General features: G+C 39.0%; 3 protein-coding genes across 7 annotated transcripts in view; 2 read left to right on the top strand and 1 right to left on the bottom strand.

Moving 5' to 3' along the window:
• Positions 1-35: 35 nt before the first annotated feature.
• On the top strand, positions 36-6402 carry fbxw12 (F-box and WD repeat domain containing 12). Of its 2 annotated transcripts, none has more exons than XM_055166319.1 (10): positions 36-216; positions 304-341; positions 427-587; positions 867-994; positions 1256-1465; positions 1544-1708; positions 1807-2014; positions 2101-2279; positions 2359-2489; positions 5177-6402. In XM_055166319.1, the coding sequence occupies exons 1-10, from the start codon at positions 127-129 to the stop codon at positions 5199-5201; spliced, it is 1335 nt and encodes a 444-aa protein (XP_055022294.1). In that variant the 5' UTR covers positions 36-126; the 3' UTR covers positions 5202-6402. The 2 variants fall into 2 exon arrangements, with proteins under 2 accessions (XP_055022294.1, XP_020785251.2); XM_020929592.2 differs by lacking the exon at positions 5177-6402 and adding an exon at positions 2561-2994 and having other exon boundaries at positions 37-216.
• Positions 2951-10439, bottom strand: ptpdc1b (protein tyrosine phosphatase domain containing 1b). 2 transcript variants are annotated; one of them, XM_055166317.1, is made up of 13 exons: positions 10290-10439; positions 9585-9647; positions 8289-8486; positions 8124-8202; positions 7313-7478; positions 7139-7219; positions 6955-7073; positions 6729-6866; positions 5132-6129; positions 4186-4368; positions 3618-3728; positions 3224-3332; positions 2951-3077 (listed from the first exon to the last, which is right to left on the bottom strand). In XM_055166317.1, the coding sequence occupies exons 4-13, from the start codon at positions 8158-8160 to the stop codon at positions 3064-3066; spliced, it is 1956 nt and encodes a 651-aa protein (XP_055022292.1). In that variant the 5' UTR covers positions 8161-8202; positions 8289-8486; positions 9585-9647; positions 10290-10439; the 3' UTR covers positions 2951-3063. The 2 variants fall into 2 exon arrangements, with proteins under 2 accessions (XP_055022292.1, XP_055022291.1); XM_055166316.1 differs by having other exon boundaries at positions 3055-3332.
• Positions 10440-10761: 322 nt separating this feature from the next.
• LOC110164625 (protein bicaudal D homolog 2-like) overlaps positions 10762-17398 on the top strand; it is a 41347-nt gene continuing 34710 nt past the window's right edge. The window contains exon 1 of one of the 3 annotated variants that reach the window (XM_020929706.2): positions 10762-11493. In XM_020929706.2, the coding sequence (XP_020785365.1) occupies positions 11266-11493 (228 nt within the window). In that variant the 5' untranslated portion in view covers positions 10762-11265. The remainder of the gene's footprint in view (positions 11494-17398) is intronic. The other 2 variants (XM_055165742.1, XM_055165743.1) reach the window with 2 other exon arrangements.

The following is a 17398-nucleotide window of genomic DNA, read 5'->3' as shown; positions in this document are numbered from 1 at the left end:
ACAAGTAACACATTTAAAAGAAAAACAAATTGTCCTTGTATTATTTCCGTAGTTCGCCAAAGTGCTGCGTGACGGTTTTACGCGCGGATATCTTAACTTATTACGCTGGTGTAAACTGATATAAATATGGATACCTACCTCATAAAAGATTGTTTGATTCATATCTTCACGTTTCTGTCAGAAAAAGACCTCTTTAGTGCCTCCAGTGTGTGTAAGGTAAGGAGCGTCTGACTTGCGGAAGTAGTCTGATTGCAATGTTACTACAGCAAAATCTAGTTTAGACTACATTGCTTTAATTTTTAGGACTGGAATGACGCTGCAGAAACACCATGGTTGTGGAGGTAAACCTTTGTTATTGTTTCAGCGTTTCTGTGGAGAGTTTAATTGTCTCATTGGGTAGTTAAATAGTAATACCTGATTCTCCAGGAGGATGTCACTACAGCGCTGGGTCTTCTGTAACGTCGGATTGGGAGGAGATGGTGCCCAATCCTGGAAGCGATACTTCCTCCGCCGGTACCACCTGGAGAAGAAGATGAGCGAAGGAAAAACTGGAGGCTACACATGCAAAAGTCTTAGGGGACACACAGGTAAAGTAAACAGCATTTTAAATATTGAGACCCACCCCATTTGGTTTATTCTTTTGATCTATTTTTAAATATAAGTTCCAATTTAGACATTTTTAGTTTTAGTCATCTTTAAAAAGTGCCACCTGCTTATCTCTGTAAAGATGATATTGCTTTGCCTGAAAGTATGACATTAAACATATCTGTCTCCATGGAAACAAACAGGTGACACCATCAAGCTAAGTTACAGGTCAGATCTACCGCAGTCCAGTAATAATAGCCTCCTTTCTTACTGACCTCCAGGTAGGGTAATCGGGGTGGCTTACCTTAACTCATCAGATTCATCAGCTTCCTCTGACCTCTGGAGTGGCAGTGCCACTGTCTGCAGTGCTTCAACGGATGGGTCAGTGAGAGTGTGGGGAGTCCAAAAAGTGAGTACAAATTACAGTTAAGAAATTATCACTGAGCTGAACTAAATACTTTGTTTATTTAGACATGCTTTTAATTGTTAGTTGTTAATAACTTAGTATCTTTAATTTAGTTTTGTTCTCTGTAGCGTTGTGACATTCCTTGGAATGTTAAGTACATTATAAGTAAAGTAGTACTATTTCAGAGACACTACAATACATTTAGCAAAGTATTAAAAGAGTAGCATGTTTTTTTTTGTGTTTTTTTTTTTTTTATCTACATAGGGTGAACTCTTGTGGTCCAGTCCTGCATCCCAGAATCCAATGATGGACATGATAACAGACCAACAGCACAACCTAGTGGTCACAGCCGACACTACAGGTCTCATCACCACTTGGCATGGACAAACTGGACAGCAGATGGCGACGTTTGCTACAGGATTTTCACACACCAAGTTACTCCAGTATACTATCGACAATAACTGGTTTCTGACGGTAAATTATTTTTCATGTAGTGATATAACTTTACTGATTGCTGTCTATAACTGTAAAAGTTTATTCTCCTCTTTCTAGGTGGGAGGACGTCTTGGGTCTGTAATTACTTTAGCTGGACCAGATTTGATTAAAAGATCTACTTTCATGGTTTGTGACTCTTTTCAAGTTACAACACTACTAATTTCACCTGACAAAAAGTGGCTTACAGCTGGGACTAAGGACAATGATGATCTAAGTGCCAAGGTATCTTTCGCTTTTCTTTTTTTACATTTCACAATAATAACATTCGGATACAATTCAAATAAAACTTTAACAATATTGCACTTTTTGTCTTTAAAAAGGTTATGTACACAGAAAGTCTAATTGCAGAATCAGAGGATGATGAGCATCTTTGTCAGTCTTTGCCAGTGGCTGGGTGCAGAGCTGCTGTTTTTATACCAACACAACCTTCCAGGCTTGCTGTAGTTCACACAGAATCCCAGCGCAACAACATCCTCACTGTGTTTGACATCTGTCTTAAAAAATCCAAGTACAAAACAGAAATTATAGGCAAGCACCAAATCATTACCTTCTGTATTTATATTATTGCATTTTTACTCTGTGCTATGTTATCATATCATTCATTATATGATTAGTTAATCAGGTGAGGTCCTTCAGTTTGAACCAAGTCAGCTCCCAACAATTCCTCCTAAAGGCCAAAGACAGCAACTGCATTGTGTTGGCAGCTGGTGATCAACTGTTAGTCTATTCTCTCACTGGAGAATTGCTTCAAAGCTTTTCAGATCACACTATGCCAATCTCTGCACTGTGGGTGGTAAGACGTTTTAACATTCCTAATGGTTATATTTTGATTATTTCCTTTTAGAAAATAACATTGAAATACATGTTAACAGGATAGTTTTCGTGCTGTGACTGCATCTCTTGATCTCTCTCTGCGAGTGCTAACATGGAAAAATAATCGAGATGGTGGACAAACTCTAGAGGGCCGCTATCACTTACTGGGAGGATCTCATTCAATGTCAAGGTGATTATCTGTTATATTTAAACAATCCAAAAATCTTACTAAAAATTATTAAAATGGCATTTTATTTTCAGAGGATTCACCCATGTTGTATGTGACTACTCCAGCATTGTAGCATCAGTTGAGGGCAATGATGGATCAGATGTCTTGAAAACATACTGTTTCACATCTTAAAGGACAGCTCATTTCTATTTCATCATTTTGTCCCCCATAACACCACTAATACAAGAACAGTGACCACAATGATGTGGATTTAAATATAATTAAGTATGTTCTCCAAGAAAATCCACATTACATCCATAAATGTCACAGTTTTATTTTATTAAAGCTTGAAAAAATGTATTGGTATCTGAAGGAAATGGATGGATGGAGATAGGTCTATATAGGTCTATATTGCACATACTTGTACTTGTGGTTTACAAAAATCTGTGTTACCTTCAAAGCAATATTATGAACAAAGGCATACTTGATGTAATGAGATAACAATAAACACCAACCTAAGATTGTCTATACTTGTTTTCAGCTGAGGTAAGGAGTCTTCATAATAACCAAGAATAAGGCATAGAGTTGTATCTGGTCAGTTGGTTTTACCTGAGAATGAGAATTATTGTACTTTTTATATTCACATTGATCATTTTTGTAACTTTGTGGACACAACTTGTATTGGCACAAACATGTAGCACACACACACGTCCTAGCACAATTTAAATGAACTTAGAGTAACTTAAAGCACGAACGCGGAAACTCTGGTACGGTCAGTGAATTTCTCTTCTCATCCAAGAGACACATAAGGACCTTAGACAGAGACTTGTACAGTTCACTTCCCTCGGGTGTGTTGTCTTGCACCTGTTGCAACAAATGAAGAGAAAAAGATGTATGCAAAAAATTCAGAATGAGAATGTTAATCTTATTTTTTTTTATTTCTTGTAGTATCTATTTACTACACCCAGACTGAGGAAACAACAACTAATTACTGATACTTGTATATGATTACAACTAACATAATCTAAGTCTAACAAATACATGAATTTTGACTACTCAAATATACTCAAATTAAGTTAATAATTTTGAATTTAAATAATTTTAACTCCCATATACTTCACTTAAGCTGTGTAGGGATTGTGCACTCACCCTGGTGAATGCCTTTATGGTCCGATTCAAGAAAGCATCCTCAACCTTCTCTGATATAAACTGCATATGAGCCATACAGTCCAGAATACAAGTTAGCGTTTCTCGAGCACCCTACAAAAGAGGACATGGGAAATGCAACCAGGTGATAATAATCATAAAGTCAATAAACATATAATTGTGATCTTAAAATCGTAAATCTGCTTGCAATAGATTAACGTTAGGGAAATTTGTCATCTATATTCAAACTTTTCCTTCAATGCCAGAGACCCAGCTCCAGATATTGTTCTAGGCTTGGGATGTAAAACCCAGCTGAAATAGTAGCCTATAGATTATTTATTTTGGTGGAAGGACCAGAGTACCTACAAGAAGCCCACCAAGACACAGGGAGAACATGCAAACTCCACACCAAAAGACCCCGCACTACCTGAGACCACTCAAGCACTGTGCCACATAACAGTAAATACTAAAATTAAAACTTAAAAAAACAAACATGAAAAACAGCTAAATCTGCATGGACCAAAATAATTACAAACAAGAACAAAGATAAAAAACTTGGTTCCTTCCAGACCTGATCCAGTGGGCTGAGGAGCGTTTTGGTGTCTGTGTTTTTTGGGTTCAAAGCTTGAGCGACTTCAGCAGAGATGACGGGTTCTCGGAGCTGCTCAAGCCACGCCCACATAAGCCCCGTGAGGATGAAAGGGTCACGCTCCAGGCACAGCCGCTCCCATGCGCCGCCTTGGTTTAGTTCAGCCTGTCAACACACATTAATGCATTTACTCTGCTCCCATCTCACCCATGGCCACTCAGGAAATAGGATAAGGGGGAGAGGGTCTAAACAAACTAATACTCTTTGCTGACATTTTGAACTGACTGTTTTCTTGATATTGTTAATGTATCATATTGTAATTCTTACACTTTTTCCAATCATTTTCCCAAATGGTCTTATTGGTCAGTCTGTGTAAATATCTGGATGAGTGACTGGGCTTTAAATACATCAAATGTGAGTTTCATTTCAAACTGAACAACAAAAATAAACTTTGTTAACACAGGATGAGTACAGTAATATGCAAATATATTTTAAATCATAGAAATAATAATGAATTAGTCTTATACAGTGCTTTTACAGTCTCAGCAAGTAACTAAACAAATGTATGCACATTTGATTTGCTAGGTATGTGCAGTATATCACAGAATAATTAATATCACAAATATCCAATATTGGTTCATGCAAGAAAAAAATTATAACACTACTAAGATTTTTTATTTGACAGACATTTGCTTTTTAATTAAAACATGCTTGTATTTAGTATAAAAAATTTTGCTTTTTTTCTTGATTTAGTCTCAGGTCAGTTATTGTTACACATTTGACTTGTTAATTAACATCTTTACATTTTTGTTCTAATATAACTGAACGTTTTACTGCCTGTATGTTGAAATATTGCAGTAATAATGTTATTTCATAGTAGAAACAGTTTTCACTCACACAGTCTAGGACCCTCATTATTTAGTCTTACCTCCCATTCCAACACCTTCTTCTTGTGTCTCTCTTCTCCATCCAGGAACAGGTCAACGGCCAAAGCTTGAGCCACCAGCAGCCTGCGGCCATCTAGTGACAGCTCCGACTGCAGCGTGATAAAGGGCACCTCAGAATGTTCCTCTTCTCTACTCTCCGTTTTTTTCCCATTTGCCAACTCCTCTCTCTCCTCTGCTTTCAACCTGGTTAGCAGCGTCCCTTTCTTTGCATCCTTATTATTCCCTATGGATTCACTGCGCTGGATGCTAGTTTTATGTCTTCTGATCAGAATTGAGCCATCTTTTTGGTGCTCTAAGTTTTTGATTTCCCATAGTGAACTAACAGAGCTGAATGAACTGAGTGAAGTATTACTATTCCATATTTTTCTCTGTGCACTAGTTGGCGGTTCTGGCATTCCAACATTGTCTTGTGATAAAGATGTTACTGGCTGTGTTAGGAGATTGAGGTCCGATCCAAGTCTTCTCAAATCTGACTCGCTATAGCTGAGACTTTTGCGATGGTAGAAGATAGGTGGTTCATTGAAATGCCTTGGTAACATAGGTGAACCTGGCAATCGTGGTTGATTGATAAAAATCTCTGGGCCTAATTTCTCTATTATGCTTTGCTCCATCTCCAAGTCTTCACTATCAGGAGCTTCCAAAATGTCTTCTTCAATCACTTGTCGATTTTCTGCAATATCTATTAACAACTTACACACCAGCTGGATGATCTTGGGCAAGTACTTCAGTTGTCGGCGTTCATATCCGTGCAGAATGTGCGTTTGGCGGTGCAGGTATTGGGTCAGTGTGACTGGGTAGGTGAGTGGTTTAGCACATGAGAACACACTCCTCAGGGGGACCAGAAACTGCACAAACTGCCTCACACAGTTCAGCTGGCTCCGGGTCTGGACGGAGTTTGGACGTTTGGCGCGGACGTACAGGATGGCCTGGTTGGCAGTCATTCGAGTTGTGTAGGTGATGAAACAGGCTATCAACACACCTAGAGCAAAGAGAGAATAACCTAATGAATAACACTAAAATCTATCACTAAGTCTGTTAACACTAAAATCTATCACTAAGTCTGTTAACACTAAAATCTATCACTAAATCTCACTAAATACGTTAACCTGTAAGAGAACTTGTACAATCAGATTTCACATATATCAGTAAAGAATCAATGCAAAGAATATTATTCATCTCTTCAAAGATTCAAATACTAATGTAAAAATATTTGTTTGTTTCCTCTCACATTAAAGATTAACTATTCAACTTTTCTCCATTGTCTCCATTGAGCTGTTGATTGTGATGTTCCACTATATAGCATTAAATGTTTCTATCTTGTATTTATTCAACTATTGCTATCCTTGCTACACCTTGAAAATGCATTAACACTGTGAGCAGAGTCGCCTCTCCACAGATGATCTGTAACTTGGCGTGGTGGCATTGCCTGCTTGTCTCCATGATGAGTAAATTTAATGCCATACTATGTAACTTTCCAGGCAAAACAATAACATCTCCATGGAGACAAGCAGGCGGCAAATTCACAGTTCATAGACTTTTTTTTAAATCAAGAGATTAAAGACTGATTGGTTACTGTACCTGTTCTTCCAAGCCCAGCGTGACAATGGACTGCTACCTTCCCCTCTTGCAGTGCAAAGGCCATGACTTTCACCAAGTCCAACACAGCGGTGAGGGACCCCACACCATAGTCACTCCAGCCAAAATTATAAAAGTAAACTACCAAAACACAGAATAACAGTTTATTCTACTTACAAATACTACTCTAAACTATACTTTATATTGAATGAAAGTAAAATCTGCATACTGTTGTTTTCCATAAATACTTCTGGACAGTATGAAAATCCACTTTTTGGCTCTAAAGGGTTTCCACAATATGCATGTTCACCAGGAATTTGTAGGTTGATCAATGTTTTGATGCCATTCCTGAAAGAAAAATGTCTGGTAAACACTGTCACACTAGTTTTTAGACCTTTATATAAAATGTTCACCTTTTAAACTGATCGATTATGTTATATTTTTCAATGATTTCTGTGGAGGGTCTGGAGCATGCAAGGATGTGGTCAGTCACCCTTAAAGACAAATGCATACATTGAGTGAGTTTTTGTTGTGCCTAATGAACATTATTTTTGACATAATGTACATTAACAGAAAAGGAATCTTACCATGAAGAGTAGAGGCCTTTTATAGCCTGTTGTTCGTCACTCCAGTACGTTGGATTGTCATACTTGCATGCTTGTCCTCCACAACCATAAGAACATTGTACATGGGCAGGGACAACATAACGGATAGCCTCACCAAAAACTGTATACTTGGACCTAGGGGCTCTGACTGAAAAATCAAGAAAAAAACATAGCATATTGTTTATTGTCATAAACAATTAAGAATTTGATGATATCAGAAGCTGGTTGGTAGAGTTTAATATTGCATTTAAGGGTAGGTCACAAGTATTCACACAGTAAATGTTGAACTTCATCATTTTTTAAAATAATTATATGTAATTTTATAATTTCATAATATCAAACATTATCTTTGTGCTCTACTGTCTTCAGTCTCACAGTGTGCTTGGATAGAGCCATCACTTTTAAACTCTGCAGACAATTGTTAAAGTTTGTGTCTGTTTTTTGTTTTGTGTTTCTTATTTAAAGAAACTTTAAATATACCATAACATCTGCCTACATGGCACATTTTACCACAGAACCAAATCCCTATCAGTCGATCATAAACAATGTTTTTTATAATGTTGCTTAACAAATGAATGAAACCAATATCTTAAAATAAACAAGTTTTATATTAATCTTTCTCTGCTGACTGCTTAGATCCCCGGTGACTGTTCACTTAAGGTGACTAATCCCTTGTCTGGCAATGGCCGGACCTTAGCTCTAAAGGACAGCTAACTACTTTATGAAAATAACTATATTTAACTACATTTTAACTCACTAATTATATAGTGTGTGTTCTTTTATTATTACTTACAGAATTCCATCAGAGCCCCTCCTGCTGCCTGTGCCATTTGAAGTGTGACTCAGGAAATCAACCAAAGTCATAGCAGAATCTAGGCACACATTACATATCATCTGATTAAACAAACTAAATAGTTTCAAGTTCTATAGTCTACATAACAATAAAAATATAACTCACCTGAAACAATTGAGCTAAAGCATCTGTAACAAGCATGTTTGAAAAGTCTACTGTTCTGGATGCCAGCATATCTGGCTTCAGCCTTTTGACGCTGACTTCTATGGAGAGTCAATCTTGTTGCTTCTCTTGATGCAATCCGTCACAGATTATCCCTGCGTCTCTGGGTGGGGCAACTGTGTGAACATGGCCTGTGTGCTCCTACATGGAAAGACATGCATTTACTGGTATAACTGATGCATTTGATAATACTTCCAAAGGAATGTGTATAAAATGAAGACTGGTGAGAGTTTGTTACACCTAACTCCTAACACAGTCCCTGCTGTGGCAGTGAAGGGAGAGCAGATTTATTTTTGACTCCTCCCAGATTAGACAACTATAATCTCATTACTCTGTAGGTATATCAGCAGAGCACCTTATACTCAATTACAGTATTGGCCATTGAAAAACACACACTATAAAACATTTCAATATTTCTGTTCTCGCTTTTAGACTATTGTAATAGTTTTTTTTCTTGTCTAAACAAAAAGGAGTTGTCTCCTCAGCAGCTGTACAATGAGGATCTTTAACTTCACTCTTAACTCTTCAATGACTACCGGTCTCCAACCAGATACAATAAAAAAAAATGTTGGTGCTGACTTTCAGAGCCCTAAATGGTCCTTCCTACATCAGTGATCTGATATAGGAAGGAGCATCTCGCACATTGAGGTCCATAGTTCACAACGTGCTGATGGATCCTCCCACTTTTTTTTGGACCAGAGGAGACTGATCCTTCCAGGGTGTTGCTCCCAGACTCTGGAACAATCTTCCACTCTCTTTGCTTTCCCTGGAGTATGTTTTCACTTCTTGTTCTGACTTTGTGACCTTGTCTGAGAAAGGTGCTATGCAAAATAAACTTGCTTATAATCAATAATTTCTGTTAATGTTAGGCCTATGCTTGGTGTCCAAACAGTGACAGAAGTAACTTATATGTAGTTTTGGGGCTTGGAAATATGCACACCACAATATATTTTGCTGGGGAGAGCAGCATTAGACTCAAATCTGTTCCACAAATAGAGGTACCTGAGTGACATACCAAGCAGATAAAATCTGATTGGCTTAGCTCACTAAAGCTGGTTAGTTTAAGGATAAGTAGTAGAAAGCAAAAGGGGCGTGTAGATGGAGATAACATTTTTGATAGAAATGGGCAATAAAAATAAAAACTACCAAACAATCAGTATAAACTTACATCGACCCTGTCTTAGAGGATTTCAACAAGTAAGTCACTTCTTAAAAGTGTGTATTTTCTATTTCACTCACCAGTGCCTGGCAGTTCAAATTTGTTTCTACCATGTTGCTCATATCTGAAGCTCCACAGTAAACCTAAAAACACAATTTAAGATATTAGATTAGTGTCATAAGACCAACTATGTTAAATAAGTAAGTTAAATATCACTGTGGAATACTGTCAGAATATACCTGTGATCGAAATAAATAAATAAATAAATAAAATCAAGTAATATTTTCACACTTATTCACACTCCAATATTCTCTAAGACAATTTACAAGCAAAACATAACTGGAGTAACCTAATGTACAATTTAGACTTAGACTTAGACAAACTTTATTGATCCTCAAGGGAAATTACTTGGACGCAGTAGCTCACACATCACAATATAACAACAAAGAGCAAAACTATAAAAGATAATAATAAATTCTAAATAAGTAACAAAAAAGATAGCAAGAGACAGGTGTCAAATAAGACATAATTATATAAATGTTAATGTACAAGTCAAAATAAAATGGATTAGAAAAGAAGAAAAGTTATTCATTCATTCATTGTAACTCTGTATGCAACCACACAGGCTATTCATAGTGACCACCAGATGGCAGTAGACACAACTCAATATGCTATCCACGTCAGATACAACGTGTTGAGCAAATCCAGGCTAATATTGCAGTATAAATACATTTGGGCCATTAGTTATACACCTTGTAGTGCAAAAGTTGATAGGTAGGGCCTACCTTATTTGAATGGATACAGGATTATTGTACGCCTACAGGCTGCGGCTCTAAAGTGCCATAGCAATGCGTCATCATAGCCCCATTCTGAATATAAAAAAGGGATGTGGACCTTTCACATCCTCCTTGCCGCAGACTTAATCGGGTTGTGATAAAATTAGTTACATCTGCACATTTTTAAAAGTGAACACAAGGGGGCCTTGGGTACCACTCGCGTAGCTGATTTCCGCGCTCCACATCGGCACCTTCGCAAGGCATACTGGGAACATGAGTTTATTTTGTGGTGCGCGTAGGTGTAGAATGTTGGGATTAGAGGCTACAGAAAGACTTCATTTCCCATCGGCCTTTGCAGCGCGCTTGGAGTTGCCCCCGCACGTTGCGTAGTGCATTTTGTGTGAGCAAACCGTCCGTCAGCTGTTCCCTTAAAGCCGGCTGGTCTGTAGGAGGAAAACACCGGAAAACGTGAGCTTGTACTTTCAGAACAAGACGAAATCATACTGATACACTCATTCGGAAATTTAGTTTAATTGGTAATGCTGGTATTATTCCGTCGCTTCTAGCCTATGCCTACTTCAGTTAGGCGTCCCAGCTGTGAGTAAGCAACTCAAAGCGCGCACTTTGTTACATTGTGTTTAGCGTAAAAGGTTGAAACCGGAAGTCATGTATTTCTTTCCACCGCCTTGGCTCTGGTAAGTTTGCTGCGGAGCTGTCGACGGTATAAGCCGGGGGAGAGGCGAAGGAACAGGAGCGCCTCAGCGATGGAGCATTTCTAAAGGACCAGACTCCCCCGTACAAGACCAGCGAGTTTGGAAGACTACATGACCAAAGAAGCGTGGCCAGCAACGAGAAACGCAAACGTAACAATCATGCAATTCAAATACAGACGAATTTAAGCCGAGCGCTTCTTCTTCAAGGTTAACGCCGCATCCCTCTTGTCTCACATCGGCTTGAACGTCATCTGATAGCCGGGGTAGCGATCATGTCCGTGGAAGAGCAGCAGCTGGGATATCCCGACAACATGCCCGTGTGGATGAGGGCTGAGATCGAGCGTCTCTCCCGGGAATTGACCGAGACCACGAACGAGAAGATCCAGGCGGCGGAGTACGGGCTCGCGGTGTTGGAGGAGAAGCAGCAACTCAAACAGCAATACGACGAGCTGGAGATTGAGTATGAGACCATCAGACAGGAGTTGGACCAGTTGAAAGAGGTAGGATGTGGGCACAAACGCAAGCTTTGGCTTATTAACTATTTATGTGGCTGTCATAGATGTATTTCACCAACACATGTTTAGTTTTAGTTTTGCTTTTTTCAGTGTATCATTACTTACAGACTACAAAATTAATACTATAATGGCAATCAACCTATTTATCCAAAGCTTCTGTGTTGCAAGGTCAACTTCATGATGGAAGGATAGGCATAGGCTCCCCTGTGCTGTGCTGCGCCCCCCTCCTCTGGCTGAGGGTATCCCCCACACTGCCACCTATTATTTATTTATGCAGCACCTCACCCTTTCCTTGCCTTTCAGTTTGTAGTCCATGCTTATTTTATACATATCACCACTTTGAAACGTGACTATTGTATTACTATGATTTTTTATATAATAGGCTATGTAAATACAGTTGATTTCACTCAGTGTGGTAATGTAATTTTCTGTTAGTGAATCGTCTTCAGATGTGAGGAACTGGTTAATTTCACAGAGGCGGGAGCTTGTTTGAAATTTAAACATTCCCGCTCGGCAGAGAAGTTGGAACGGAAACCAGATGAGTAACGACCCTTTGGGAATGGAAAGAATGTGTGGAGAGATAAAAGAAGTTTGTTAAAGGCAGAAACAGTGGCCTGGCTTGTCCTGTCCCTGTCATCTGATTTCAATATATTGCAGTGGAGCTTGTGACTGGGGTTGACATGAGGTTTTATTCACGAGTTTGCTATTATTATCTGTATATTGACAAATGTATTTAGTCATTCTCTTCTCACATCCTCCTCTGTGTTGGTTCCTCCTGCACGCTTCAGCTGTCTTACCATGGGGGCTGTATATTTTTGGCAAGAGCCTTTTTTGCTTTTCCAGAATTCTGCTTGTCTTTCCTACTGTGATTTTAGTTAAGTCAAATACTGGAGGGCATTCAACTCTTGCGGTCTTGACTGCTTGTTTGTGCAGAGTTGAGACTTAGGCTGTGTTACCAGTTCTTGCACACTTTTCCCATGCATTTCTTTGCTAGAGAGACCCTCCCGGGCTTTCAATGGAATGAATACACAAGCTAGTAAAAGGGAAATAAACTTTGCAAGCTATAACCCATGCTCTCTAAATCAAAGACGTATTTTCCTTTTAATCAAAGTCTTCAATAGAGATACCCATGTGTGCTTTTTATTATAGTGCACAAGCAAATCTGAATGGGCAGTAAACTCAGTTGTTTGCAGAGCTGTGGCAGAAGTTCATTCCTTTACCATGAGGTCGAGGAGTGGGTTATACTGGCTGTAGATCACCAGTGAGATGTCTCCTTTGAAAAGCCATAGAAATGTGCCTTTATCACTCCTCTCAGCCCTGAAATCTGTTTGGGCCTGTCAGGAAAACGTGATCCTATCAGCTGGAATACACATTCTTCCAGCATCCCCCATGGCTTCCTTTGTTATATCTAGAGGAAAACAGGAGGTCATAGGGAGCAGATAAACTACAAATGTGATGCGTACGCTAAAATTAAATGCTGTTGTGCTGAGTTTTTAACATATGTGCTTTTTAATGATATCTAAGACAAACAGTGAATTGGGCAAAGTTAGGGAAATTAATTTCAATGGATTTGGCAGAAGATTGGCAAATCTGCTGAGTAGTTGGATTCTCTTCATTGCATCTCTGCTGGGGGAGCACAAAAGGCGAAAATAATGAGACTTTATCTCTTTGTGTCTAATCATTTTGAATGGTGATTTTAGAGGTTTGGAGATGCTTTGTTACAACATTTTTATTGTCATAATACATTTTCTTATTAAGTTGTATTGTTCAAATATAATTTAAATGAGATCAGATTTAACTCTAAATCAGATGGAAACACATGATATTATATTACAATATAATAATTTTTCTTAGATATAAGTGATGGTGCGTATAGTATCACAGTAATGATTTGAAATACTTTGGTCTTCAGTCAAACTCTGTGCCCCAAGACTCCATATGACATTCACTACAGCAGGTAAGCCCCTGTGACTCACACTCAAGCCCTTTGAACCCCAGCATAACCTCCCCTTTAATGATTATAATGATTAGCAGTCACAGACTAGTCCATAGCAGCACTGGTGGAAAGGGCACTAATATTAACCTACACATAGCGGAAGATGGAGGATTTCTGTGCGCGTTGTTGCTTGGTAACGGCACAGCTCCGTGAGCTGTCGTTCCAGGCTGCTTCTTCAACTATCGCTGCAAATTGCCATGTGCTAACTGATGAATGCAGATATTTTCATTGACAAAACTAAATGTGCTGTAGTTGTTATATATAATAACATATGAATTTGAGTTTTTCAACTGATTTTTTTCACAGTTACGTTGCTAATCCAGGAGGGAAGTTTAAATCAGATTTTTTTTTTTTCAAGTTAGAACGCTTTCTTTGAAACGGTTATTTGTGTCATTTTATTTAGACCATAAACTAGGCGTGTTGTGCACTGTTATCAGGTTAACTGGCAGGTGACAAAGTCTAGGCACAGTCACGAGCTAAGCAGCTAAAGACATTACTGTTCAGGCATAAGAGTGATTCTCTCTGAGCTAAGCCCCTCACAGGTGACATCACGCACCACACCTCCAGCTGTTCACACTACACTAGGGTGTGCTTCACATCCACAGCATCTCAATCTCTTACAGACTCCAGGTTTATTTTTGGGCTGGTGCCTGGGACCGCACAGGAGCCGTTTACACTTGCATACCACCATGTTTCTAGCCTGTCCGCATCCAGGCAGCTGCGTTCCTGGTTGTGGAATTCTAACAGACAATCAGCTCCCTAAATATTGTTAAGCTCAGTCAAACCTCCCATCTCTGTGCTCCGAGGGGAGGGTCATTGTTGGCCTGAGCCCAGCGGGGTTAACAGGTCTTGGGTGTCACCGTTGTAGCGGGTTAAACGCCATCAGTACATAGTGTTTGACAAAGCAGAGATTGAGAGAGGCGTCCCATTGTAGTACCATTTGAAAGGATTGGTCACTTTTGTTCTTGTTAAAACAGCAGATCACAAAAGGATATATGACAGTGTACGTAACAAAGATTTCAGGCGTAACTTTAAGCCCTTTATGCTTAATTCTGATTGAACTTTGATAGAACTACTGCTGATAAAGTGTAAAATATTTTGTCAAATGCACCATACGCCTGAAGTTAAATGGTAATCGTTTTCTAAATGGCACTAAATAAAGCCTCAAATCCCCTCCCTTCTGAGTATAAGAGGATGAATTCCAGTTGCAACGCTCCGGCTTATGAAGACATGAGATCTCCTGGACCAGCCCTGCTCTGGTATGCCTCGTCAGGGACCCTAATATGCATTTTGGGCAATTCTACACTCATGAACTGACATAAATAGCATGATTATTGTATACTGAGCTGGATAGTTATTGTTAATAAGCAAAACTTATTGTCTATTTGCCGATGTAAAAAGGCAAGTAGTAAGGCTTTGAGGTAATTAAGATAACATCTTCACTGAAATGATTTCAAAGATAGCCTTAAATAAATGTCACCGATTCAACTGCTTAGCGTTAGTGGACATCAATACTTGTATCGACGGTAAACTATTTGGAAGTTTTAAGTTGAAGGCTTTTGCTATTGCCAAATTATGCTGACATCTGGATTTTAGTGGCTGGAAGTGAAAAACTATAATATAAACTATACGTGTATAATAGAACTGTTTGCATTATTAACTTTTGAAGGTAAACTATATTTATTCATGATTTTGTTGAACTTTCATGACTTGAGATAAGAGCCCTCAGCAAGTTGCTCCAGCATCTATTACAGATGGTTTTTACACATAGACAGAGCATTGTGTTGTTGTACCTTCCGTCTATTGATTTAACTATTGCATAGACATCGTGCGTCATTATGCTGCACGGTTAGTTACTTCACTGAATATCACACAGTTTTGTCTGGTATTTACTAGCGTGTCTGTCTATGTTGATGTTTGGTTGTGTAGTAGCAGTATGGAAGCCTAGCAGGGCCATGATTTAGACAATGTAATCCAATTAGAAAAGCCAGGGGCCAGATCAGGCAGGAGTCCAGGCTATAAGCAGAGCCTGAGGTAATCACTACAGCAAGGAACCTGGCGGTTGCAAATTCATTATATTGTTATGCTTAGACATTGTTCTTTTGCTAGTATGTCGCATTAAAAAGGCACAGCTAACATTGTTGTTACATTTACAAATTTGTGCTAATTAATATGCATGCCCACAACTGAAACTGTACACATTTTTTAATTTAATATATTACAGTGACGTCTTCTGTTAGTTTTGACTATGTGGGCTCAGAGCTCTTGTATAAGCCAGTGAATCATCTCCCTTAGCTAAAACCTGGATTTAGGGTTTCTTGTTTAAAGTACTTTTCTCATTTCTACAATAAACTTCATAGCCTTTTTAGGCTTCTATCATACTGCATACATACCCTGTATTTTCTCTGTAAATCACCATGTTATCTGCACAACCTGTTCATGCGCATGACAAGCAAGTCCTGATATGATCCTTTCTTATGACTTGGGATAATTAATGTTTGTGTTTACAATGGCTGGAAAGAGAGAGACCTCCTCAGACTTCCTCCTATTGTGCTGGAGTCAGTTTTATATAGCTAGCATCCTGTTTACAGTTGAGGGCATTTACATCAGATGGGAAGGATATGATGTACTCTCCGGAAATCTCGCTATAGGCATGAGAAAGGAAGATTCAGCATTTATTCATCATTTAAATCAATAAGTTATGTTTTTAATAAAGAAAAATAAGGTTTCATAATGTATCATGTATCAAACGAAGTTATTTCTGTAGGCAAAAGGTAATTCATTTGCCTAAGGCTATATAAGCATGTCTTAAAGAAGATACACTTATTAGCATATATGACAAAAGAGTTTCTTGTGGTAGTAATAAATGAACAGATGGTGGGTGCCGCGACCCCCTCTCCACACAGTCACGTGCACTCCATCAAAGCTGTTTGCTCATGTATGTCATTTCTTACATCTGGTAGCAGTTGAACCTCTGAGCAAGAAGTCTAAAATTTACTTTCTTCAATTAGAGAAAAAATGTAAAGTCAACTTGTAGTATTACATTACAACAAGCTCATGCCGCATCACAATTAATCAAACCTGTATGGGGCCCTTTCCCCATTTTAATAGGACAACTATTCAAACATGCAAAACCATTTCTAAAGACTGTCCCTTTACCCTGGGGCTCATTCCATTTAACTGTACCACCACAATACGATAAGAAACATATCCAGTGTCTCTCACCATCCTCACACTGTGCCACCAAACTCACCCCTCCTCCCCCTCTGTAGGCTGCCATTGTGAGTCTAGACAGTCTGCTTTGAAACCCCCAGGCGGGCTTCAAAAATGGAGAAATGGTTAAACGGGAGGTGGGTATAGAAGAAGGCGGGCCCATGGTGTGACAACTTGGGGCACAAGGAGGGTATTTTAATTGGATACATGCCAACCTCTTAGGGGTTCTTGAAAAATGACAGGAGGGGCAGTGCATTGGTTTTCTGTGGGAACAAACTCACTTCCTTTGAGAGAGAAGAATAGCGAAGAATCAGCTGGTCCAATGGGTTTAAAGAGCTTGGAATTTAAATGAGTGCCAACATGGAGAATGGGACTTCCTGTATTGTGTGTTTCGTGTTTTGCAAATCTTAGGTTGGTTGAGTTAGAAAATGGATAGAATTCTGGCCAGTGGTAGCAACTCAACCCAATTATACTTTTCTGTCAAGGTCTCAGGTGTGAAAACTGTCACACTGACCTTGAAATTTAACCTTGTTGATAAAAAAAAAAGTCCCTTACGGTCACAGAATGCCTTTAATTACTGCAAGTGGTGCAGAAGGCCATTAGAGTGTGTCTGGTTGGAGGAAGGGCCAGTCCAGGCCAGGACCCCATCATTAGGGGCACACTGGAACAGCCCACTGGGAA

This window comes from Boleophthalmus pectinirostris, unplaced genomic scaffold (assembly GCF_026225935.1).
Source record: "Boleophthalmus pectinirostris isolate CB_2022bp ecotype Guang Dong unplaced genomic scaffold, ASM2622593v1 HiC_scaffold_8, whole genome shotgun sequence".
NCBI lineage: Eukaryota > Metazoa > Chordata > Actinopteri > Gobiiformes > Gobiidae > Boleophthalmus > Boleophthalmus pectinirostris.
This window is presented reverse-complemented; position numbering and strand designations above follow the sequence as displayed.

Coding starts and splice junctions, on each gene's coding strand:
- ptpdc1b (XM_055166316.1), bottom strand. CDS start 8,160: ATGGCACAGGCAGCAGGAGGGGCTCTGATGGAATTCT. Junction 6,867..6,954: donor AGTATTTATGGAAAACAACA/GTATGCAGATTT, acceptor GTGTTTTGGTAG/TTTACTTTTATAATTTTGGC. Junction 3,333..3,617: donor CCATAAAGGCATTCACCAGG/GTGAGTGCACAA, acceptor TTGTTGCAACAG/GTGCAAGACAACACACCCGA.
- fbxw12 (XM_020929592.2), top strand. CDS start 127: ATGGATACCTACCTCATAAAAGATTGTTTGATTCATATCTTCACGTTT. Junction 588..866: donor AAGTCTTAGGGGACACACAG/GTAAAGTAAACA, acceptor ACTGACCTCCAG/GTAGGGTAATCGGGGTGGCT. Junction 2,280..2,358: donor CAATCTCTGCACTGTGGGTG/GTAAGACGTTTT, acceptor ACATGTTAACAG/GATAGTTTTCGTGCTGTGAC.